We start from the raw sequence: 23,935 nt of genomic DNA on the forward strand, positions 1-23,935 counted from the left end.
AGTGTCAGTGAAAGTCCAACCAAATACATGTAAATAAATGATAAGCAGAAATTAGATAAATATGTATTTTTACATACAATGATAAACATTTCTAAAAGCAAAACACTGTTTATCCCTGCATGATTGTAACTAGTGACTAAATGGGTTCAAATTACTGGTGCCTGTGCATCTCTAAGCTCCAGCAAGTGAGGTGGTTTTGACCTCTGGTCGGTAACACCAGAGGCTAGCCAAAACTATCTTTTCTGTTTCAGTGCCATATGACCTAAATTGTGTTGGTGCACCATAAAACCAAACAAAACCTAAAAGCAAACATTTAACTTTCACAATGACCTTACATCTAAATTATTACAAAAAAATATGTAATCAATTTGTATATGGTGACAATATTTACTGTGACAGGAACTGTACATGTAAATCTTATGTTTCTGTTCTATATTGTAGGAGCAAGCTCATACAATTCTAACCAATGTAACAACAAGAGCTAGTGCTGGCTGGTAAGTTAAGAACCCAAATGCCCCACACTTCATAGCTAGAGATTATAGTATTACTTTTGACTACATTGAATGTGAATTTTTATAAGCGCTGATAGAAAGGGCAAACATGTGATTTATAATGTTGTAATAATGGATTAACAACATACCGGATTGTTATCACTTGAAGGACATGACACTGAATTTGAAATAATCTGTGATTAAAAATGGCAAAATGTAAACAAAGTGATATTTTGCCTTCCATAGAAAATATTATTCATTTTAACTGTACTATCTGCAAAAACGAAAAAGAATCAAAAGGTAATTCAGCTTTATAACCCATGAGTAACTTTGTGGAAACTGTAACCGGACATCAAAATTAAAAAGGTTTTTATGATAAGATATTTGCAGTTTTGAGGCTTAATAGTCCTTTAAAGAATATGAATTAAATACTTATCAAATCAATTACATCAATATACAGTATATTAGACTCCTATCTATATATTTGTTGAAATGTTTTTCAGTGCTAAATGGGCATAGTTATGTCTAGGTTTAAATGTTTTTCAGTGCTAAATGGGCGTGGTTATGTCAAGGTTTTAATGTTTTGCAGTGCTAAATTGGCGTGGTTACATCTAGGTTTAAATATTTTTCAGTGCTAAATGGGCATGGATATGTCAAGGTTTAAATGTTTTTCAGTGCTAGATAGGTGTAGTTACTTCTAGGTTTTAATGTTTTCAGTGCTAAATGGGCGTGGTTACGTCTAGGTTTGTACCAGGTGAAACATGAGGATCCTTCTATAGCTATTGCATCTTTCCAGTCTGCATTGAGAGCTGATCCAAAAGACAAGTAAGTACCTCTTTTACACAGAATTCTAAAAGAAGAAATGAATCGGCTTAACAAATCCTGCATTTTCATTTGAGATCATGTGCTTTATAAGCTTTCTTGATATGAAGATTTTTCCATGCTAATATTTTTATCTTATTACTGATACTTTTATCTTGTGTTATTAAAACATAAGAGAATGAAATACTGTTTAGATCTATTTGAAGCTGCAACACTTAATTGTGATATTTACATTTTAGACTTTGGAGTACATGCAATTCTGTTGTTTTTTTTTATATAGAATTTATTTAACCCATGTTTTGATAAAAACTTTCACAATACTTTATTTCTTACTACTGAATTATGTTTAAACTAGATTTGATTTTATTATTTCTGCAAACATTTTGATTGGCAGTCATGTATGGGAATGTCTCGGGGAAGCTTACCTAGCTAGAGGAAGTTTTACAGCATCATTGAAAGCGTTCACCAGAGCATCAGAGTTATGTCCAGATTCCATGTACTGTTTATTTCAGTAAGTAATGTTTTACATTAAATTTGAACATCAGGGAGAGCTGTTATTTAATGCACAATCAATTGAATGTGATGTAAAAGTATTTATAGTAACAACATCGCATTACTTAAACCATTAATTTTTCAGTTACTTTAGTAACTTTATGTTTGCATACTTTTATAAAGACTATGTAAGCAATATCAAAAACATTTAAACTACAAAAAGAATAAAATGTTTGTTTGTCATTTATTCCTTCCTTGTACTTTCAATTGTAATAGCTGGGTGTTATTAATACATTATTTCAATATTTTTTCCACTTTATAGATTCTGAAATAGATTTAAGATCTATTGTAAATATATAACTGGCTTTCTATATAGTAACCATGACATGTTAGCTATTATAAATTGAGAGTTTGTTGAATTTGTAGAATGGCCTCTATTAAGCAGACATTGGGCACATATACAGAAGCCATCGAGGAATACAAGATTATATTAGAGAAGTCACCTAACTATGTTCCTGCTTTGAAAGGTTTGATATAATCACCAAGCTCCACAATCTCTTGTTTTTATGTTTTTCAAAAAAAAAATTAAAAGATGTCGTTTAAAATGTTTTAAATATAAGCTTTAGCTGATTGTTATTGTTCATTTTGTTAATCAAAGAAACTTATTGTTTACCTCAGCTTAAGCCTCAGTAGCTGTTTTCATGACAATTATACTCAAAGAGATCTCTTTATTCATCATTAACCGCCTCCGTGGTCGAGGGGTTAGAGTCGATGACTTCTAATCAAGTTACCTCTCTGGCGTTGGTTCGATCCCCGGGAGATGCTTTGGTAGGTAAGCGCGGAGGAAGGAAGTCTAGTACTGGTGTAACTTTCCAGGAAAGAATACTGGATTATATTGTAGTTTAATTTAATTTTGTAACAATTTGTATAATAATAAAAGTATGAAAACAAATTCCAATGACTTTAAAGTAATTTTGCAAGTGATTGATTTTCAAACAAAGTCAAATATCGGTTTGTCAGAACAAACTTATGATTTTCCAAAAGTCTATTTAAGTAAGACACATGCAAGGGTAAAGATGGAATGTTGTTAAGGGTGATATTTCAATTTAACAAATGATGCATATATATGGCAAATCTGATATGATGGGATATGGTCAGTATTAGGTATTTGATGTTTACATCAGTGCAGTCTGACCAAACTTTAAACTGGTGGTAGCTTCATATTTGTATTCTGACATTGAAATACCTCAAACTTTGAATGGACTGTTCCAAATTCATAGCAAGGCAAATCCATTACTTACATTCAGCTGGTTAAGGATTAAAAAAAAATTGTTTAAAATTTTAGGTGTTGGAGAAAGCTATGTGTTAGTTGCCAAGTCTTTATTATGGAAGTATTTCCATGGTCGTGCCAGAGATACTGCCCAGCTAGCTGTGTTACATCTCAGCAGGTAATAATTACAGGTTGGCTTATCAACTTTTCTTAAAAGTTGATGTTATTTATGATACTCTATTGTGTCATATGACTACAAAACACACACTAGGGCCTAGGGAATCAGTGTTAGGTATATTACCCTAGGCATATTTGGCGTTTTTTCATAAATTGCACTTTGGTAAGAAAATTGACATGTTTGATCTACTTTTTACCTGTGATTTTCTTGAATGACCCAGAATCGATCAAAATATTGAATTCCATGAGATGAAATGATGAATTGTCATTAAAAAATATTTGTAATTCCATCAAGAAAAATAATGTTCAAAGGGGATTAGCAGCTTAGTGGTTAAAGTGTTTGCATATAAACCCAGGAATCATGGGTTCAAGCCCCACTGTGGTCACGACAATGTGCCTTTATATGATATCAGTTATGGTTAGTTCCAGGGAGGCAAGCAGATCCTAGGAAGGTTCAAATTAGCTACAATGTTTTATTTCTACATTAAGTAATGTTTAAACTAAGTGAAATAACTCAGAAAAGGTAAAGAAAAAAGGAAATCTATTTGATGCACAGAAATATCAATATTAGATGCTATAATAGCCATACCACATACACGTTATACAATTTGAATATTTATAATGCTTCACTATTTAAAAATATTTCAGGGCAGCTACAATACGTCCTGATATGTCATGTTTATGGAAGCTTATAGGTGATGCCTGTACCATTCTTCATGTTTTACCTGCACAAAACTTCAGGTAAAAATTTCACATAATACATATGAAGATGCGCTGTTGGTTGAAATTTTACTTCTATGCTTATTTGTTGTGAATTAAAGCTATTACTATGGAAAACATGTCCTTTTTATATTTGGTTAGTTTACATTTATATGTCACACTGACCAAGATCTGTCAAGATCTGTCAAGATTATAAGGCTATTTTCCAGGTTTATTGGGTGGGGGGAAGACCTCAGGTGCCCCATGGATATTTATTATAGGTACATGTTAGCACAATGAATAGAATCACCAATGTACCATAATCATGCAAGTTTTAAAAGAGTAATTACGTTAAAGTGGATTGGTCTTCATCAGGCCCATTTTCTATTACTTTTCAAAATATTAATAAAAACAATATAAATATATCATTTTGATATTTTAATAAAAAAAACTGTTGTGAAAAAAATGTTGATAAAATTATGTTTCTTGATTTTCAGGTTTGAGAAACCAGATAAAGGAGTACTTACTAAGCTTGAAACACTTGAACTGGGTTCTAGGTATGAAATCAAGGTTTTTGTTGTATAAATAAAATTTGCTTATCTTGTTCTCATCTTTTTCCTCTAGAATAATCAATGAAATATTGGAGGTTCTAAATAAGTAATATCTCATATTCTAAACATTCTGATTTCTGTGACTTCTCATTAATGCAATTGCTGGTGAAATATTGTTAAATTAATAGTTTTATTATGAAGACAAGTGCTGCCAATCATTTTTTGAGGAGCCTCAGAGTTATGGAAACCTCCTTTATATTTTTAACCATTTACCTGCTGGAACGTAAAAAGCCATGCAATAGCCTTTACCAACTGTATAAGGCCAAGTCAGACTGCAATTTTCTGCAGTGTTACCAGGCACTATACTGTTGGCAACACACATGTTGTAGTTTGATATAGAAACATCTAAACTTTGTTCTGTTCCAACATCAAAACTTCTTGAATTTCTCAAATTCAGCTCATTAAGTGTTAAAAAAGCTGATCATTGTGTGGGTATATTAAGATATTCGTTAGAAAGTATTACTTTATATTGCTATGATTTGAATATTAGTTTTAATGTAGAATACATGTAGTTATAATGGTACATTGTATTTTGATTTCTTTCATTATCCAGGTGTTATATTAGAGCTCTCAAATGTCTCCCAGAATGCTCATCTCTCTGGCATGACCTTGGGGTCAACTTCATCCACCAATCACAATGTAGCTCTGGGGAATCTGCCAGATCATTGGCTGAGAAGTCTGTGCAAGCTTTAAAGAAAGCTATTCAACTGGAACCTACCAATCATAAACACTGGAATGCCTTAGGATATCGCCCCATTAAAGCAAAAAGGTACCAAGTGACATTTTCATGTTTTCGAGAAAATCGCGTTTAAAGATTTGAAGTTCCATATCAAATCAGGTTTCTACAACATGGCAAAGAAACTTCACATATATTTAGATAATATTTGAATGTACATGCTCAAAAAGTTGGAAAGCTTATATATTACTAATTAGTGATAATTAATCAATTAAAGGAAATGGTTCCTTTTTGCACTAATAAATATTTTGACTGACAAATGTAAGAAGGTACCATATGAACGCTTGGCCCCTTTTTGCATCGTATGATTTTTAACATTTGCTGTCGAATATATCAAAAAAAGGTACCATATGGCAGTTGGCACCTTTTTGTCCCAACAATATTAACAAAAAAGCACCATTTCGCTACAATTTTATTCTACAATGATACAAATATAAATATGAAATTCTTGTCTTTTTACTTAATGTCTTATACAACTATCACACTACATGTTTTGAAAGTCTTAATCCTCTGTGACCAATCTCAATGCCTATGTCAAAATCTCTTACATTGTTAGTAAAAATCAGAATCATTCTCATCCGATTCCATTGTGACATAATCCTTTTCTTTCCTTTATGTTGGTTAAGTGGCATTATAATTATGGAACTCTTTTTGGATAATTTTCTTTGCACACAAAGTAACCAAGTCATTTTTCTTTTGAATAGAAACTGGAGGTTTGGTATCATAACTTCATATATTGTTCACCATTTGTCCACTAATATTTTAGATTCTGTATTCTGAACTTCTATTTCCATAAAATCTTCAGCATTAAAGCTCTAATTTACAAATACTGACTTTGGGCTTCCCTTTGGTACCTGTATCCATTCCACCTGTAGCCAGTTTACTCTTTGTCCGTCAATGGATGTTTTGAGTCTCGGACACTGTTTTTTAATGAAGTATTTGAAATCAAAAAACATGGTTATATTTCATTGGCACAGCAATGTATGGCTGTGATTTTCTGGCCAGTGATATAAGAGAATACAACTGAATGATACATAATTATACAGGAATTATTTTCTTTGCCCCTTCAAGAGTCAAGTTGTCACTCCATCTGTGAGTGACCCGATACAAGAAATTTGTGATCAATCTTAAACTTGGAACTTATGATAATATAAAAGAAGAGACGCAGCTATGAATCAATTTCTGTTTTGTCCCCCGTATGAATCTGACTTATTTGACATAACCAGTTTGGCAAGTAGAAAAAGGGTTTTTTAATAAGCAGGAAGTTATTTCACATGCCTCTCTTTGCAGTTGGTTTTATCCCATACATGACTGCAACATTATTGTCTCATAAGGAATATACTGTCAAGTTGTGTAGCAACAGATTTTTCTTAAATAGTAAAGCTCACTCACTAATGAGCAAGGGGTTGTTACAACGGCTTTGAGATCAAAACATGCAACATAAACCCATGTGTCACATTTTGCTCCAACTTTATTTAAAATCTTTTCTTTTTGTGAATTTTCTTTCTGTTTTTTGATGTTCAATATATTGTTCCTTGATCATGCCATCTATTGTGTCTACTGCCTTCCTATAGGTATGTTGCTTAACAGGTTTTATTTCCTTCTTTTCACTTTCAATAGTTTACAGTTTCCACGTCTTTTTAATGTTTAAGTCATAGTCATGAGATAGGTATTGTTTCTATCAGTTTTTTCTTGTATAATGAGATTTGATTTTAGGAAATTACTCTTTATGCTGTTTCACCAATTTAACTATATCATAATCTAGTTTATTTGCAGATGTTGGCTTCCCTGTCATGCTTCTCCTTCCATATAACCCATGTATCTTGTTGGCAAGAGTACAGTCAATTACTTTTCTTTTTACGTCCACATTTTTGTGAAGAAGTCATTTATACACTATCATTATCTTCGCACTGTTATCATTCCTCAATTTAAAACATAAACAATACTCTGGGATTAATTGTTATATTATTTTGATGTCCTTAGCAACATCTAGATTGTAGTTTCATTAAAAAGCTAAAAGGTACCAAGCAAACAATTTAATATAAAAAATAATCTTAAGGGTCGTAAATTCTTGTGTGCAGAAAGGGACCATGTGACACATGGTTCCTTTTTGCATTAAAATAAATGCTCAAAACATATATAGTCATACAATGCAAAAAGGTACTATGTGACACTTGGTACCTTTTTGCTCAAACTGATATGCATATGGTACCTTTTTGCATTACTAAATGGGAAAATATTGACATAGTACCTTTTTACATAACCTTATATGTCTGTAAATAAACATGATACTATAGAGATATTTCTACAGATTAAAGATAACATTAAAACATAATGAAAAATGTAAAAAAGTCATTTTTGGCCAAAATGTCGCTTGGTACCTTTTTGCTTTAATGGGGCGATATGTAGCTTGCTTGAAAGGTATAATTTTTTCCCAAAACTTTGCCTGGTTATCTCAATAGGGAGAGCATTGGAGTACTAATCCAGTGGTTGCTGGTTTCATCCTTTGGCAGGGCAAAATTTGTTCCCATGAAATTAATCTCAGAAAGTGAGCCTAATCATTATTTGTCTGTCACCCACTGATTAAAAATCACGTGATATTAGTAGTCATTAACTTGTGAAATTGGTAATTACTAGTTAGCTACCCAGGATAACCAGTTTTGCATAAGTTTATTATTTTTCATACTTTTCATGTTTTGTCTGGAGATTAACTGTAATGCAATTTGATATACATGTATATCAACACCAATGGTCATATGTGCTTCCCTGTCATAATTGTGCTTAAGTCATTGAAGGAAAATTTGGAAAAAACCCAAACCCAACAACTTCAATTTCTGATGAAGAACATTGCCTTAAAGTTTACAAGGTTAAAAACATAGATACAATACCTTGGTTTAAAGTCCTAGAAATTAATGGGTGAGGGTTTTTTCTGGATTTGTAACCAGGCTGTTGAACTACAAGTCTTTGCACCTTTATTATCTATCCCTACAAGTTAGGATATCTAAAACTTTAATACACTGGTAACTAAAATTTGAATTATAAACAGAATTATGTTATTAAGCTTTGACTTGTATTCTTGTGTTTCTTTTAGTTTACAACAAGCCAGAGTTAGCACAGCATTGTTTTATCAAGTCAATTCAAGTTGAACACAATGTAAGTTTTTCTCTAACCTGTTTACTGAATGTTGAAGTTTGGTTGTGTTAAATATTCTACCCTCTTACTGCTTAAGTTTGGAGCCATGGAAGCGTTTTTGTAGCCATGAAGCGTCTTTGGATTCTTTCATGTTAGGAAGATATCCAACTATCTTACAGAATGTCGGTGGTTCTACTCAGATGCACATTTGTGCCTGAAATAACACACAGAGGGGCTGTGCATCTAAGGTCTTCCTCCACCAGTAAAGCTGAAAAGTTGCCATATGACCTATATTGTGTAGGGGTGACATAAAACCAAATTAAAAAAGAAATTCTACCAATTACAGATAATTCAATAAAGCTGGCAATTTAAAAAAGTAAAGCACTAAGTTACAAATATAGTACAACCTCACCAGAGCAACATCCTTTTGGAAACACATATTTTGTTATGAGGTGTTGCTATGGAGAGATTGACTTTATTATGAAGTGTTACTTTGGAAAATTTAATACTATTGTTGTAAAGAGGTAATCTAGAGAGGGCGTGTCTGCTAAGGTTTCACTGTAGGAGACTACCTATTAACATAGTAGGGACTAACTAGCCAGTCAGTCCAACAAACATTAAACAGACTAAAGTTACATGGTAAAGTCTATGGAATATGCTGTCATTTAACATGAATGGGATTCTTTTCTATCAGGGGAAGAAAATATATTTTCATTATTACACAATTTCAAGAAAAACTATTGGAAATTGAAAAAAAAAACCTTTCATTATTATGCAATTTGTTTGGAAGCCATGGAACTCATAAAATATAGGCTTTGTTAAATATACAAAGTGGTTGCACATGTCTAGATTTTAGCAGACCAATGAAAATAAAGTGTGTGCTCTAAAGGTCACTGTACTTTCGTTGTCAGACTTCTACCTCTATCTTAGAAATTATGTATTTTCAAGGTCCTCCAAATACATAGGTAAAGACGGGATATGTTTATGCAAAATATAATATGATTTAATCGTAATCAAAATTGTTTATTAGGTTGTTTTTTTTTATTACAGAATGTGATAGCTTGGACTAATTTGGCAGCTTTATACCTGAGCAAAGATAATGTCAAGGTATGTGTTGGTTGTTTTTATTTCTCACCAATTATAACACAGTGTCATGACATTATTTAATCTTTATAATACTGTACATTTATAATGTAATTTTCTTGGATAATCTTAACATCTATATTATTACATGTATAACTTTTCAAGGAAAATGGATAGCTATTGTATTCACCCAGGCTTTGGCGTCACACATAGGTTTTTGCATGCAAGTTTGTATCTCCTAAACTAAAGTTATGCATTTAAATGTGGTCATAAATTTATTCATAATAAATCCTCATTTGAATATATACTAAAGCAACCTATGTTTAATACATATACATATAAACATGGTAATTACAGTTGTTGATTAAAGTTGAATTTAAAATTTATTCCAGCTAGCCCATGAGGCATTTAAGATAGCACAGAGCTTGGAACCATCCTATGTCTCATGTTGGATAGGTCAGGCTATCATAGCAGAGGTCGTAGGTCACGAAGACGCCATGGACTTATACAGACATACAACTGAACTAGGAAATCATGTAAGCTTATGACATCATACAAAAGTTATTGAAGTTCTAATCTGCATGAATTTACATTTGTTTGTTTTTCGGGGTTTTACAAGATTTTTACACATCTTTGGTCATATCTTGGCAGTTGATACACCCAACTGGCTTTCCTAGATAACTTTAGACAGTAATTACCAATATATTTGCAAATGACGGACAATTAAAAGCAGATAATTTCTGATTCAACAATGATACACAAATGACTATAAGGCTCAATATCAGAGGTGAATTGTCACAAAGAAATTCGGCCTAGCCTGAGAATTAAACCAGGGACCATTTGATTACTAATACCATGCTCTCCATATTGAGCTAAGGGGGCATACCTGAATTTATGCAATGGTCTTGTATGGCTTTTGAAAAATGTATAGAAAATTTTAGGAATTACAAGATCAAAGTATTGAAATTGAGCTTTCAAAAGAATTGAGTGCTTACATGAGGCTATATATTTAAGAACTTGATCACTTTGATCAAGGTTAATATTGTCACTTAAAAGATAACTGAAATACTCTTGAAAAAAAATATTAATCACTGCAACAACTACTCATATCATGGTAAATACCTTGCAGGTGGAAGGTGCTTTAGGATATGGTCACTGGGTGTGCACGATAATGTTACAGAATGTAGATAAACGTGACACGTACATGTATACATATGCTATAGAACAGATGGGAGCTGTGCCGTCTGCTTCAGACGCTTTAGCCAGATATACAGGTAGGGATAAATACAGTTAATGTGTCAACAAATTTGAAATAAAAGTTACCGGTACTATCTTTTAGTCCATGTTTTTACCTATTATCCTTTGATTGCAAAATTGCTGTGTTGTATATCAATTTAATGTATAATTAGTCCCCTACCGGTTTACCGGAGGGGACTTTAGGTTTACCCTCCGTCCGTCCGTCCGTCTGTCCGTCCGTCCGTCCGTCAGTCCGTCTGTCCGTCCGTCAGTCCGTCCGTCCACAAAACTGGATCCCGCGATAACGCAAAAAGTACTGAAAATATTTTAATGAAACTTGATATATGGATAGATGGCAGTATGGAGATTATGCACGTCTTTTTCTTTTCTTCCTATGTTGAAAATTCTGGTTGCTATGGCAACAAATAGACTGAAAATATGGCAAATTTTACACATAACCTGGATCCCGCGATAACGAAAAAAGTACTGAAAATATTTTTATGAAACTTGATATATGGATAGATGGCAGTATGGAGATTATGCACGTCTTTTTCTTTTCTTCCTATGTTGAAAATTCTGGTTGCTATGGCAACAAATAGACTGAAAATATGGCAAATTTTAACATAACCTGGATCCAGTGATAACACAAAAAGTACTGAAAATATGTTTATGAAACTTGACATATGGGTAGATGGCAGTATGGAAATTATGCACATCCTTTTCTTATCTTCCTTTGTTGAAAATTCTGGTTGCTATGGCAACAAATAGACTGAATTTCAAGATTTCTGATTCTAGTTTTTAAGTTTTTTTACTATAAGTTCTTTATTTCTTAAGGTATTTTCTTCAAACTTTAAATATAAGTTGCTTGTCATCAACCACTTCATATGTGACAAGGTTTACAACTCTAGCACAAAATTTATCAGAATTACCTCCCTTGAACTTAAAATTTTCATGAAAAAAACATTGTTTTTTTTAATAACTTCTTTTTCTGAATGTATCTACTTCAAACTTCATATAAATGTTTCTTATTATCACTCAACATTAAATTTTGTGAGTGTTCAATACTCTAGCAAGACTATTTCCAGAATTATGCCCCTTTTGAACTTAGACTTTTTTGTTGTTGAGAAATTGGTAATTTTTACTCCAACTTCTTCAATCATGATAGGATTTTAAAAATGTTATATTTTGATAACAGGGATGTTTAAAAAATAACTTTAGAGTGTCCTTCAGTCCGTCTGTCTGTACATAAAAACTGTTTCCTGTGATCACTTTTAAAGAACTTTTTCAACAAATTTACTTAAAATAGGAACATAAGTGAATGGCCAATGGCCCTTCAGAATGTTGCTTGGGCTCTTACCGGTAGGGGACTTATGGATTGCTTGCAATACTATGATAATTGCTTGTTTTCAAAGTGAAACTTCATTTTTCATGATACATATACATCCAACTGTTCTGAGTTTAAATCTGACAAAGAACAGTGACTTGCTTAGTTTATACAAATTTGTTTGAGTTCAATTTTGTTGGTAGCTATAAGCTTACTGAAGCACTCTTGAATCTGTTCCGGGAACCAACAAGTACTAAGCAATGAGTGTAAAGTTTCTTGCACTAGGAAACAACAGCTTGCCCCTTATAGGGTTTGAACCCATGCGGTTTCCAAAATTTAGAATACTAGTCTGTTAACCACATGTTAACCACATGTTAACCACTCGCCCAAGATTTGATTCATTTACAAGTGAAACATTATCAAAAGTTAAGTTTCTATTCACATACAGGCGTATGTCTAAAATATAATTCATTACAGGGCACATAACATCTATATCAATAAGTATAGTTAGAATTCTAAGATATTTATCTTTTAGTAAAGCTAGAATATTAAAGTGTTTAGTGAAGTATTATATTTGTATATCAGATCGTGTAAAGACAAATGCTGTAGCATATAACATGTATGGTCTACTGCTGGAGAGACAGAAGTTATACAGGACCGCTGCACAACAGTTTAAGCAGTAAGTAATGGGCCTTTAAAACGTAACCAGCCTAAAGCATTAAATTGTTTTAATATGTGATGATATGCCCAATAAAGTGATACTGTAAGAAAGGGGCCTTTAAAAACGTAGTGTAAAACATTAAAAAGATTTGATTAATGATGACATGCCTAGTAAGTCATACAATAAAAAAGCGTCATTTTACACTAATCCAGTTTCATACCACTGATTCCTTCTACAAAGTTAAGTGTAAGATTTTAGAATAATTGTTTTTTACCCATTTATCATTTTAATCTGTATTACACATATAACATACACATACTTATGCACACATACACAGGCACATATCAGGGGCATAGGCTGCATAGCCAGCTTTTTTAAACTTATAGGCCCATAGAAGGAGGTCTGGGGGCTTAGCTGCTAGAAGCCCATAACAAGTTCAGATTAAAAAGAGCAAAATGCGCGTTTCAAAGTATTTTCATGGAAAATGATCAAAACAATAATTTAAATTAAATGCAAACTTTACTGATGACGGTAAATCATGCAAAATCCTTAAACACATTTGATTCGACTATACGGCTTGCATCCCCAACCGCACCACGCCTGTTTTATTGTCTTTTTGGGCTTTTGAAAATGTCAATTTCTTGACCAACTTGTAGGCCTTGGCCTACATGGCCTAATTTGGCCTTTTGAAGTCTTTGTATAACACTTTAACACTTTTTACCTAATCAAGTATTTGATTGGTCAGTAGCTGACACAGAATATATTTTGACCAATGAAAGTCTTGAGATTTGAGACGGAGCCCAGAAAATTGCTTTATAATCTTAGTCTTCCTTTAAGCCCTATCACCACTTATGTATGGTTCCTAACAGGGATTTTGGATTCTTCCATGTCAGGAAGTTGATATTGGGCTCCTGCATATAAATAGCTGCTGGTTCTACCAGTGTTTCAGCTACAACCAAAAATTATACAGATATTCTCCTGAGGACATCTACCACATTTTACGATTAAAGTCACTATGTCACCATAACAAGTTTAGTGTGATTCAACTTTCAACCAAATAAAAGAAAAACCTCAAAAACAAAACAAACAAATTTACAAATTAAAGGTCTTTTTCTCTAATGCTATTATCATATAAAATTAGTTTTTGAATTATGTTAATGTAACAAATGGCTGAATATTTCAGAGCTGTTTTACTTATTGAACAACAAGATGATAAAACCTATCTGACAGAGGTTATGTGTAACTTTGCAAGACTTTTATAGTAAGTACATACATCTTTTAAATCATGCAGCTTCTGAAATAGGTTTAACGATACTGATTAACAATTTATTTGAATGAGACTACTAATATAAGAAAACTTCAACATACTTATAATTGCTTTAATACCTCAAAGGTTTAGAAAAAGGTTTTATCAAACACATATTAGTCATATTGGTTACAGATATAAGTAAATATTACATAGGTGTTGCTATTTATTTAACCTAGCTGATTTGTGGGGGCCCTTCTGGCTGGGTGGTCTAAGTTGCTGGCTTTAAACCATTTGCCCCTCATTGCTGTGGGTTTGAATCCTGTCAGGGAATTTGGATTCTTTCATGTGAGTAAGCTATCAAGCTAGCTTACAAAATGTAGTTGGTTCTACTCTGGTGCCTACTTGTGCAAGTAATTACATAAAAGTCATTTCTAGAGCAGTGAGAGGTACATGTACAATGTAATGTACAATGCCATAAGATAATGTTAAATGAAAAAGCTAAACTAATGGCCTATCTCCTTTCTGATGGCAATTTATTTTAGTTTGATTGTGAAGAAAACTATAATCTTATAGACACACTCTTGCGTCAATTTTTTTAACAAACCAGTACTGAGCAATGAGTGTAAAGTTTCTTGCTCAAGGAAACAATGGCTTGCCCTTGAGGAAGTTTGAACCCATGTGGATTATGATCTTTACATTACTTGTCTGATGTGTTAACCACTGCCATTAACCACTTGACCATTTACCACTAGGCTGTTAACCACTTGGTCATTAACCACTAGGCTGTTAACTAGTTGGTCATTTACCACTAGGCCATTAATGACTCAGCCATTTACCACTAGGCCATTAATTACTGGCCATTTACCACTAGGTCATTAATTACTTGGTCATTTACCACTAGGCCATTAATTACTTGGTCATTTACCACTAGGCCATTAATTACTTGGTCATTTACCACTAGGCCATTAATGACTTACCCATTTACCACTAGGCCATTAATTACTTGGCCATTTACCACTAGGTCATTAATTACTTGGTCATTTATCACTAGGCCATTAATTACTTGGCCATTTAGCACTTGGTCATTAATAACTTGGTCATTTTTCACTTGGTCATTAATTACTTGGTCATTTACCACTAGGCCATTAATTACTTGGCCATTTAGCACTTGGTCATTAATTACTTGGTCATTTTCCACTTGGTCATTAATTACTTGGTCATTTACCACTAGGCATTAATAACTTGGCCATTTACCACTAGGTCATTAATTACTTGGTCATTTACCACTAGGCCATTAATTACTTGGCCATTTAGCACTTGGTCATAAATTACTTGGTCATTTTCCACTTGGTCATTAATTACTTGGTCATTTACCACTAGGCTATTAATTACTTGGCCATTTAGCACTTGGTCATTAATTACTTGGTCATTTTCCACTAGGTCATTAATTACTTGGCCATTTACCACTTGGTCATTAATTACTTGGTCATTTACCACTAGGCCATTAATTACTTACCCATTTACCACTAGGCCATTAATTACTTGGCCATTTACCACTAGGTCATTAATTACTTGGCCATTTACCACTAGGCCATTAATTACTTGGTCATTTACCACTAGGCCATTAATTACTTGGCCATTTACCACTAGGCCATTAATTACTTGGCCATTTACCACTAGGCCATTAATTACTTGGTCATTTACCACTGAGCTGTTAACCACTTGGCCATTTACCACTTGGCTGTTATCCACTCAGCCATTTTCAACCATGTGGTCATTTATCACATGGCTTTTAACCACTTGGCCATGCAACACACACTAGTATTTATAAATATGATTTATTTTAGTAAAGCAGGAGACTATTCGCAAGCCTGTTCTGTATATGAGAAGATAGCAGGTGTATGTACATTGGTAGACTTGTGTCATATGGGACTAGCATTGTATAAAACTGGTCATCTAGAACTAGAGAGCTTTCAAGGTATCTACTATATCGATATATTTATACCAACTTCTGAAGGATTGAAACATGCTTCTTTTTTAAATTCCATGATTAAGTTGTTGTCTCATACTTAGAATAAAATAGATAACTTTTTCAAAATGAATTCATGATTTCCAATCCATACATGGGAATAAGAGTAAAAAAGTATCACCTTTCTGTATACATGTACATGTATATAACTGAAGATTTCCATGCAGATTTCACTATTTAAAACATTTATTTTTTCCAAACATATGTCTGTGATTAAGCTTCATACACATCTTTATAGTAAACTAATCATGCAATGAAATAGGTTTATGTATTTTAATACAGTTAGTGTCAATAGTAATAATGAGCCGCGTCACGACAAAACCAACGTAATGGGTTTTCGACCAGCATGGATCCAGACCAGCCTGCGCATCCCCATGCGCAGGCTGGTCTGGATCCATGCTGGTCGCAAACCCATTATGTTTGTTTTGTCATGACGCGGCTCAATTATAATGATTAGTGCTGTTTTTTCCCCCTAGTGTATACTAAAGCAGCTGAGATGGCACAGACAGATGGAGATAAGTCAGCTGTGCTTACAGCACTTGCCATGGTGCTATATAAATTTGGTGACCTTGGTAACGCTAAAACAAATCTGTTTCAAAGGTAATGCTTTAAAATTCTTATTCATGTATAAGAGATTAACTTTAGATCACTTGACCATTTTATATGCCCGAAAGAATTTCGGGCATATTATGTTATACCCCCTGGTGTCCGTCCGTCTGTCCGTCCGTCCGTCCGTCCGTCCGTCTGTCCGTCCGTCCGTTAGCAATTTGGTTTCCGGAGCATAACTTAAGTTCCATTTGGCCCACAGTATTCAAACTTCATAGGATGATTGTCCATATTGGGTAGAAGACCCCTATTGATTTTGGGGTCACAAGGTCAAAGGTCAAGGTCACTATGACCTTAAAACTGAAAACAGTTTCCGGAGCATAACTTAAGTTCCATTTGGCCCACAGTGTTCAAACTTCATAGGATGATTGTCCATATTGGGTAGAAGACCCCTATTGAATTTGGGGTCACAAGGTCAAAGGTCAAGGTCACTATGACCTTAAAACTGGAAACAGTATACAGGACATAACTTAAGTTCCATTTGGCCCACAGTGTTCAAACTTCATAATATGATCGTCCATATTGGGTAGAAGACCCCTATTAAATTTGGGGTTACAAGGTCAAAGGTCAAGGTCACTATGACCTTAAAACTGAAAACAGTTTCCGGAGGATAACTTTAGTTCCATTTGGCCCACAGTGTTTAAACTTCATAGGATGATTGTCCATATTGGGTAGAAGACCCCTATTGAATTTGGGGTCACAAGGTCAAAGGTCAAGGTCACTATGACCTTAAAACTGGAAACAGTATACAGGACATAACTTTAGTTCCATTTGGCCCACAGTGTTCAAACTTCATGGGATGATTGTCAATATTGGGTTGAAGACCCCTATTGATTTGGGGTCACAAGGTGAAAGGTCAAGGTCACTATTACTTAGAAATTGAAAACAGTTTCTTTAGCATAACTTAAGTTCAATTTGGCCCACAATATTCAAACTTCATAGGATGATTGTTCATATTAGGTAGAAGACTCCTATTGATTTTGGGGTCACAAGGTCAAAGGTCAAGGTCACTATTACCTTAAAACTGAAAACAGTTGTCGGAACATAACTTAAGTTTCATTTGGCCCACAGTGTTTAAACTTATAGTATGATTGTCCATATTGGGTTGAAGACCCCTATTGATTTTGGGGTCACAAGGTCAAAGGTCACTGTTACCTTAGAACTGAAAACAGTTTCCGGGGCATAACTGAAGTTCCATTTGGACCACAATATTGAAACTTTAAAGGGGGATTGTTTTGTGAAGGAGGTAATACTTTATTTAATTCCCATGTCTTACAAATGCTTCATCTTTACTAAAAAAAAAAATCACTTTCGGGCATATAATGCTCCGCCTAGCGGTGCTCTTGTTAATTCATTGTGAAGTTTTTGTGACCACCATATATGGCTCCGCTGTCATTGTGGCAAGTCAACAATTTTGTGTCTAGTATTACCAAGAAATTGATGACCTTGCCACTGATAACAGCAAGAGATTTAAAATTAATATTGCTAGTCATGTTGAGAATTGAAAATTTGTTAGGTTAATTTTTTGTAGCTCACCAGTCACATTTTGATCATGTACATGTACAAATGTGCTATTGTGTCAACCTGATGTTTGATACCTTATAACTTACGTACATGTTTTGCATACATCAATTACAAACTGACACTGCTATTGCGCTTAGAAAAAGTGTTTAATTGTTAATTTAGGTTTAACAGCACATTGTAACAATACTAGTCATACAGCACAAAAGTAAATCCGGTATCAACAATTATCATTAGTGCCAGCCAATAAAAGAACCAGCTGATTAAAACCCTATACATACAGTTTTAAGAACGTCTGTGATCACTGTCTCTTACACATAATCTGAACTTATCTGAAATGATTCTATTTTTAGCTCACAGTTGTCTGAACCATGTATTCCTGGTTTAAAGGCCCTGTGTGCCCTGGGACTGATACAGTCTGACCTGACCCTAGCCGAGGCTGCACTTCATGAACTCTCCAGTCTGGGAGATAATCCTGGTCATCTGTATGATGTAGCATTGCTTGCAATTGGTGTAGACATGATCAAGGTAACAATTTGTTGAAATGTGTTTTCTTATTATAATACTGCACAGTGTAATGTTAAAATTTCAATGAATAACACACCTTACTAATTCTGTAGGAGAATACATAGAATTAAAGAAAACACTCAACGTCAACTGTGTTTTTGTAAGATATTAAAGAAACAGTAACTTCAAGTACAATATGGATTTGATATGGAACTATTGAATTATGATAGCAAGGCAAGATATAAGTTATTTTTGAACATTGCCAGGTGCAAATGCTAGAAGGTAATTTGTTACATTAAATAAGGTGAATGAAATCATTAATGGTTCTATATCATAAGTCATGTGATAAAAGTCTTACTGTGTAATTTCAGGGAAATCTTATTGATGTAAAAAGAAAGCTGCAACATTTACTACACAAAGATCCTTGCCAGCCAAAACTATGGCGTTTATTATCAGGAATACTTCTGAAGTTTTTCCCAAAGTTAGGAAAAAGTGCAGCACAAGCCGCTAGAAACTCTCTGCTTGTAGAAAGCCCAGGAAAACAGGTTTGTAGTTTTCAGTGGACAATCACAATAGTGTTATATTGAAAGTTAACTTAGAAAATTTGGGACTTTTATTTTACTTTGACTCATCGAGAAAAAATGACTCATTGAAGTTTGACGCATTGAAGTTCTACTGTAGTTTAGTGTGTTTTAAAAGGGAGCATTTACATGATTGTAATTTTGTGTTGCTAACCAAGACATTTAAGATGTCTGTCAATAATTTTAACTGAATCATTTACCCTATGTTAAGTAAACTTAGAAAACTTCTGATTTAGATTTTTCATTCAAGATCTGTCTCCACAATCATGTAGAGTTTGTCCATACTCTAGCATGGATTTTCACAAAATCATTACCTGTTATGTAATAAGAAAATCTATGCATTGATTTTCACAAAATAATTGCTCTTTGTGGAATAAGAAACTAAATGCCTTGTTTTTCCTTCCTTTTTCTTTTCAGACTGACTTTATATTATTAACAATTAGTGAGTTGAGTGCAGGTTGCCATGGTAACGGACAGAATTCTGCGGATGCTTTCCTTACAGCACAGAGAGCTGTTCGTTATAATCCAGGTTTGTTTAAGTTCTGTCTTCTTGTTTTAATGGTCAAAATGACATGTTGTATCTAAAATTCAGTTATGTTTCATTTAAGTTCAAACTAGATGATGATGGTTATTTTAGAAATTTTTAGAAATTTTAGAAATAGATTTTTGCCTTATTTGAAGAAAATAACTTGCCGATCATTGTCATGGTTTCCTATCCTGCCAGGGACTATGAATTCTTAATACTTTCATTTGAGGAAGCTGTCCAGCTGACTTACTGTTCATGGTTCTATCCAGAAAATTGCCATGTGACCTCAGTGAGACTTTAATCCTATTCCCCAACTGACACCTCCCCACCATTAATACATGTAATAAAAAAGACTGTGTGATAACAATATACTTTTATTTCGTTGTCAAATATTATTAGAGACACACTATGAATATGTTACAGAAATTCTGTAAAATAATTATTATTCATTGGGCACAATTTTTTTTATAGTTTTGAGTGGACATGTGAGGTCAATCCACAAATTTAAGATCCAACAAAATTTTATTTTGTCTGCTGTAAGATTATTATGCATTACATTATTTGCATTTTTCTTTTTACACAAATAGACTATCCACAAATTTTAAGAACCCGCAAAAATGTCTTTTGTTACAAAGCCTCAATATTTCATGCCCACAAAATTAAGTGAATTCTCAGCCTTCAATATTGTTTCTATTTATCAGAGAATGTAGACAACTGGGCAGCACTGGCGTCTGCTGTTCATTCTCAAGCTATACTAACATCATGTTGGGAGAAAAGACTTGCCCTGTTCAAACATGAATACACAATTCTGTGCTATATCAAAAAAGAAGGTAAAGTATACAGTACATTGTATTATATTTGTACTGACCTCGTTATCAAACTTTTCTTTTTGTGTTCAGTCTCAAACCTCAAAATTTTCATAGGTCATTCTGCATTCTGAGCTTGTTTCTTACCAATCAAATACTGGAGATCTGAATTTGAGCTAAGAAACTTGTTCAAAACCTTTGACCCAGGACTTCGCTTTTTAAAAAAAAAAAAAAATTTGCTGAGGTTAGCGAACTTATAATCAAATAAAGTGTACTTCTTTGAATTTTCTTCTGAAAATACCATGATACAATGTAGCATTTATACCATGAATCAAAATTTAAACATGACTAAGATTTTTAGAAAATACTTGTAAATTTACCAAAAAATCGTAGTTTTAAGTTCATGTTTGTCATGTGTTATTGAAACATACATGTATATAACATAACCATTACTTGCTCTTGAATCATCACATTTGAGCCGCGTCATGACAAAACCAACATAATGGGTTTGCGACCAGCATGGATCCAGACCAGCCTGCGCATCCGCGCAGTCTGATCAGGATCCATGCTGTTCGCTTACAAACCCTATAACAAGTAGAGACCCTGATAGGGAACAGTATGGTTCCTGATCAGACTGCGTGGATGCGCAAGACTGCGCGGATGCGCAGGCTGGTCTGGATCCATGCTGGTCGCAAACCCACTATGTTGGTTTTGTCATGACACGGCTCATTTATTTGTTCATGAATTGTCACTTTTTTGTATGCCCTTAAATTGACATTTTTTCTGTCTTTTAACCACCACATTGTTTGCTCTTGAACCACAATACATGTATTTTAAAATATCTGCTCTTTAACCATCACATTATCTGCTCTTGAAGCACAGAATTTTTTGTTTCGTTTTTAGAATACACATATTTATTTCTCCACTATATATTTTAGATGTCTCACTACCATTAAAGTTTTGGTGTGAAAAGCAGCAGATAGTGTGTACAGTGAATGCTAATATGCATAATGAGTTGATGGAATGTCTAGATGAGGTGAGTACTGGGTATTATGTAACTTTTTTTAATGTAGAAAGGCCAAGTTTTAACTTTTATGAGGCAACATGGGAGGTTTGTATTGGTAGTTTAGACTGCATCACGGCAGTAAGCCACTTTGAATTCAACCAGAGCACTGTTGAACCACTACACTGTTCCTGGTTTGCTGTCATAGCAGTTAACCAGTACTAGTTACTTTCACTTTCGCAAAGAACTGATAATTTCTGTACATGCCAGAGCAGAGGTACAGTGTGAATGACCATAGAAAGGATTTCATGATCAATCATAATGAAAATGACCTGCACCATCCTGGAATCGAACTAAGGTCTCCTGATTTCCAGTCCAATGCTCTACCTATTGAGTGACCTGGATGGTATTAATGAAGCACTTTATGTACTTTGTGTTTAAGTAGTGTTATACATTATGATCATGTTATGATAGGAAAAAAAATCTTACAGCTACTTTACTTGAATTATTTTAGTTAATGACAGATTTTGGTGGAGAAGTAGAAGTGAAGCAACTGTTTAATGTGTTTAGTAATGTCCTACAAGACAATACAGGGGGCGTGGCTAAATCTCTTGATGAACACTCCTCCGTGTATTTTTGGCAGGTTGGTATTCATGTTAATTGAACATTAAATAGTGATATTTTTATGTGTGTATATTGTCAAAGCAGCATGCTGCCAGGTTCATACTAATTTCTTATGAAAATTTCATAAAAGTTTGGAATATTTAAGATATTGTTGAGTGAAATAAGCCTGCATATGGCAGGGGACACTTGCAATCCATTTAATTTACCTATAATGTTTCAAGTTACTAAAATTTTCCCTTATTCTGTTATGTGCTGACTTGAAATATTGTGATAAACTTATCAAATGTAGACAAATTTAAAAGCGTTACATAGTTTCGTAATTATTGATATATTTCATACTTTGAAAGTTTGATTACTTTATATTCTACTTGGTCATCTGGAAATATGCACCATTTAATGACTTCCTTCTTGTATCTGAACAAAATGCCTTTTTGCTTCAGGGGTGTATTGTAATTTATTTAAAATTTCTCACCAAATCGGAAAAATTAATTTTTGTATCAATAATTCCAAGCTTTAAATAACAGCATGTATGAATTTTCTGAAACCTTGTTCAACAAAAAGGCCTCTTAAGTATAATCTTGCAATTATCTGATTATCAAATCTGTTTAATTATTTATAATATTGTTCATATAGAGTATGAGTGTATTGTCTTAATTATACAGTCTTTTGCATTTCAAATAATCATTTGTGTACAAAAATGCTACCTACTGTACTACATAATAGTCATAAAGAGTGTTTGTTTTTGTAATGACCTAATGATGTATTTTTCTGGTAGATTATGGTAGAGATGTACATTAAAGCTGGATTGATGACGGAGGTAGAGACTACATTGAAACAGTGTCATTACAAAGTGGCTAATAGGTACAGCTTATTTTGATAACCTTTTTTTTCAACTAAATTGAGAGCAATAATGCTCAAAAGTGGTCAGTCCGTAATTGGTCTTCAGTTCCCCTAATTCAGATTGTTAACACTCTTAATGAAGTTAACACTCTTAATGAAGGTCACAGTTTTGGTTTCCAAGCACTTAGAATAGTAGAGCATGCTGCCCTACTGACAGCTCTTGTTTTATTGTAGAGCTTTATATTATATAGAATATAGAGATTATAATTATGACATAAATAATGTGATTTTGTTTTGTTATAGTAGACGAGCAAAACTTGTCAATAAAGTGTGAGAAGTATATAAAATATGTAATGGGTTTTTCTTTTTTCACTTTTGATATGTTGTATAGTTGGTTGACATTGAATGATTAAAGTGGTAGTTTCTCTTATATTAATAAAATAGCACATAGAATGGTGAAATGAAAAATGCATCTGTTTTTTACTACTTCAGTGCAAATCAAGTGTTTTTGCTCAAGATGGCACATTTGGCGTTTCAGCAGATTCTGGTAATTATTTTAATACAAATTATTGTGGTAGTTTGACCATAAGATATATCACCAACATATAAAGTTCAAGAATAGCTTAATAAAATTAGGTTACATCAACTATTCAATCATACTCTCACTTTGGGTACCTCAACTATTCAGTCATACCCTCACTTTGGGTACCTCAACTATTCAGTCATACCCTCACTTTGGGTACCTCAACTATTCAATCATACCCTCACTTTGGGTACCTCAACTATTCAATCATACCCTCACTTTGGGTACCTCAACTATTCAATCATACCCTCACTTTGGGTACCTCAACTATTCAATCATACCCTCACTTTGGGTACCTCAACTATTCAATAATACTCTCACTTTGG

General features: G+C 33.6%; 1 protein-coding gene across 2 annotated transcripts in view; it reads left to right on the top strand.

Moving 5' to 3' along the window:
- Window positions 1-23,935, top strand: part of LOC132749631 (tetratricopeptide repeat protein 37-like) — a 123,748-nt gene that overhangs the window by 97,208 nt on the left and 2,605 nt on the right. For both annotated transcript variants that reach the window (XM_060739476.1, XM_060739474.1), the window contains exons 16-40: window positions 442-494; window positions 1,209-1,316; window positions 1,708-1,824; window positions 2,232-2,332; window positions 3,151-3,253; window positions 3,901-3,993; window positions 4,449-4,508; window positions 5,116-5,306; window positions 7,699-7,719; window positions 8,390-8,451; window positions 9,481-9,537; window positions 9,906-10,049; window positions 10,643-10,787; window positions 12,659-12,752; window positions 13,918-13,995; window positions 15,831-15,961; window positions 16,489-16,612; window positions 18,493-18,667; window positions 19,018-19,191; window positions 19,645-19,756; window positions 20,455-20,583; window positions 21,498-21,595; window positions 22,077-22,205; window positions 22,962-23,047; window positions 23,519-23,573. In XM_060739476.1, the coding sequence (XP_060595459.1) occupies window positions 442-494; window positions 1,209-1,316; window positions 1,708-1,824; window positions 2,232-2,332; window positions 3,151-3,253; window positions 3,901-3,993; window positions 4,449-4,508; window positions 5,116-5,306; window positions 7,699-7,719; window positions 8,390-8,451; window positions 9,481-9,537; window positions 9,906-10,049; window positions 10,643-10,787; window positions 12,659-12,752; window positions 13,918-13,995; window positions 15,831-15,961; window positions 16,489-16,612; window positions 18,493-18,667; window positions 19,018-19,191; window positions 19,645-19,756; window positions 20,455-20,583; window positions 21,498-21,595; window positions 22,077-22,205; window positions 22,962-23,047; window positions 23,519-23,573 (2,640 nt within the window). The remainder of the gene's footprint in view (window positions 1-441; window positions 495-1,208; window positions 1,317-1,707; window positions 1,825-2,231; window positions 2,333-3,150; window positions 3,254-3,900; window positions 3,994-4,448; window positions 4,509-5,115; window positions 5,307-7,698; window positions 7,720-8,389; window positions 8,452-9,480; window positions 9,538-9,905; window positions 10,050-10,642; window positions 10,788-12,658; window positions 12,753-13,917; window positions 13,996-15,830; window positions 15,962-16,488; window positions 16,613-18,492; window positions 18,668-19,017; window positions 19,192-19,644; window positions 19,757-20,454; window positions 20,584-21,497; window positions 21,596-22,076; window positions 22,206-22,961; window positions 23,048-23,518; window positions 23,574-23,935) is intronic.

The sequence above is a fragment of the Ruditapes philippinarum genome, unplaced genomic scaffold, assembly GCF_026571515.1.
Source record: "Ruditapes philippinarum isolate M1 unplaced genomic scaffold, ASM2657151v2 ctg1735_1_1_1_1, whole genome shotgun sequence".
Classification (NCBI taxonomy): Eukaryota; Metazoa; Mollusca; class Bivalvia; order Venerida; family Veneridae; genus Ruditapes; species Ruditapes philippinarum.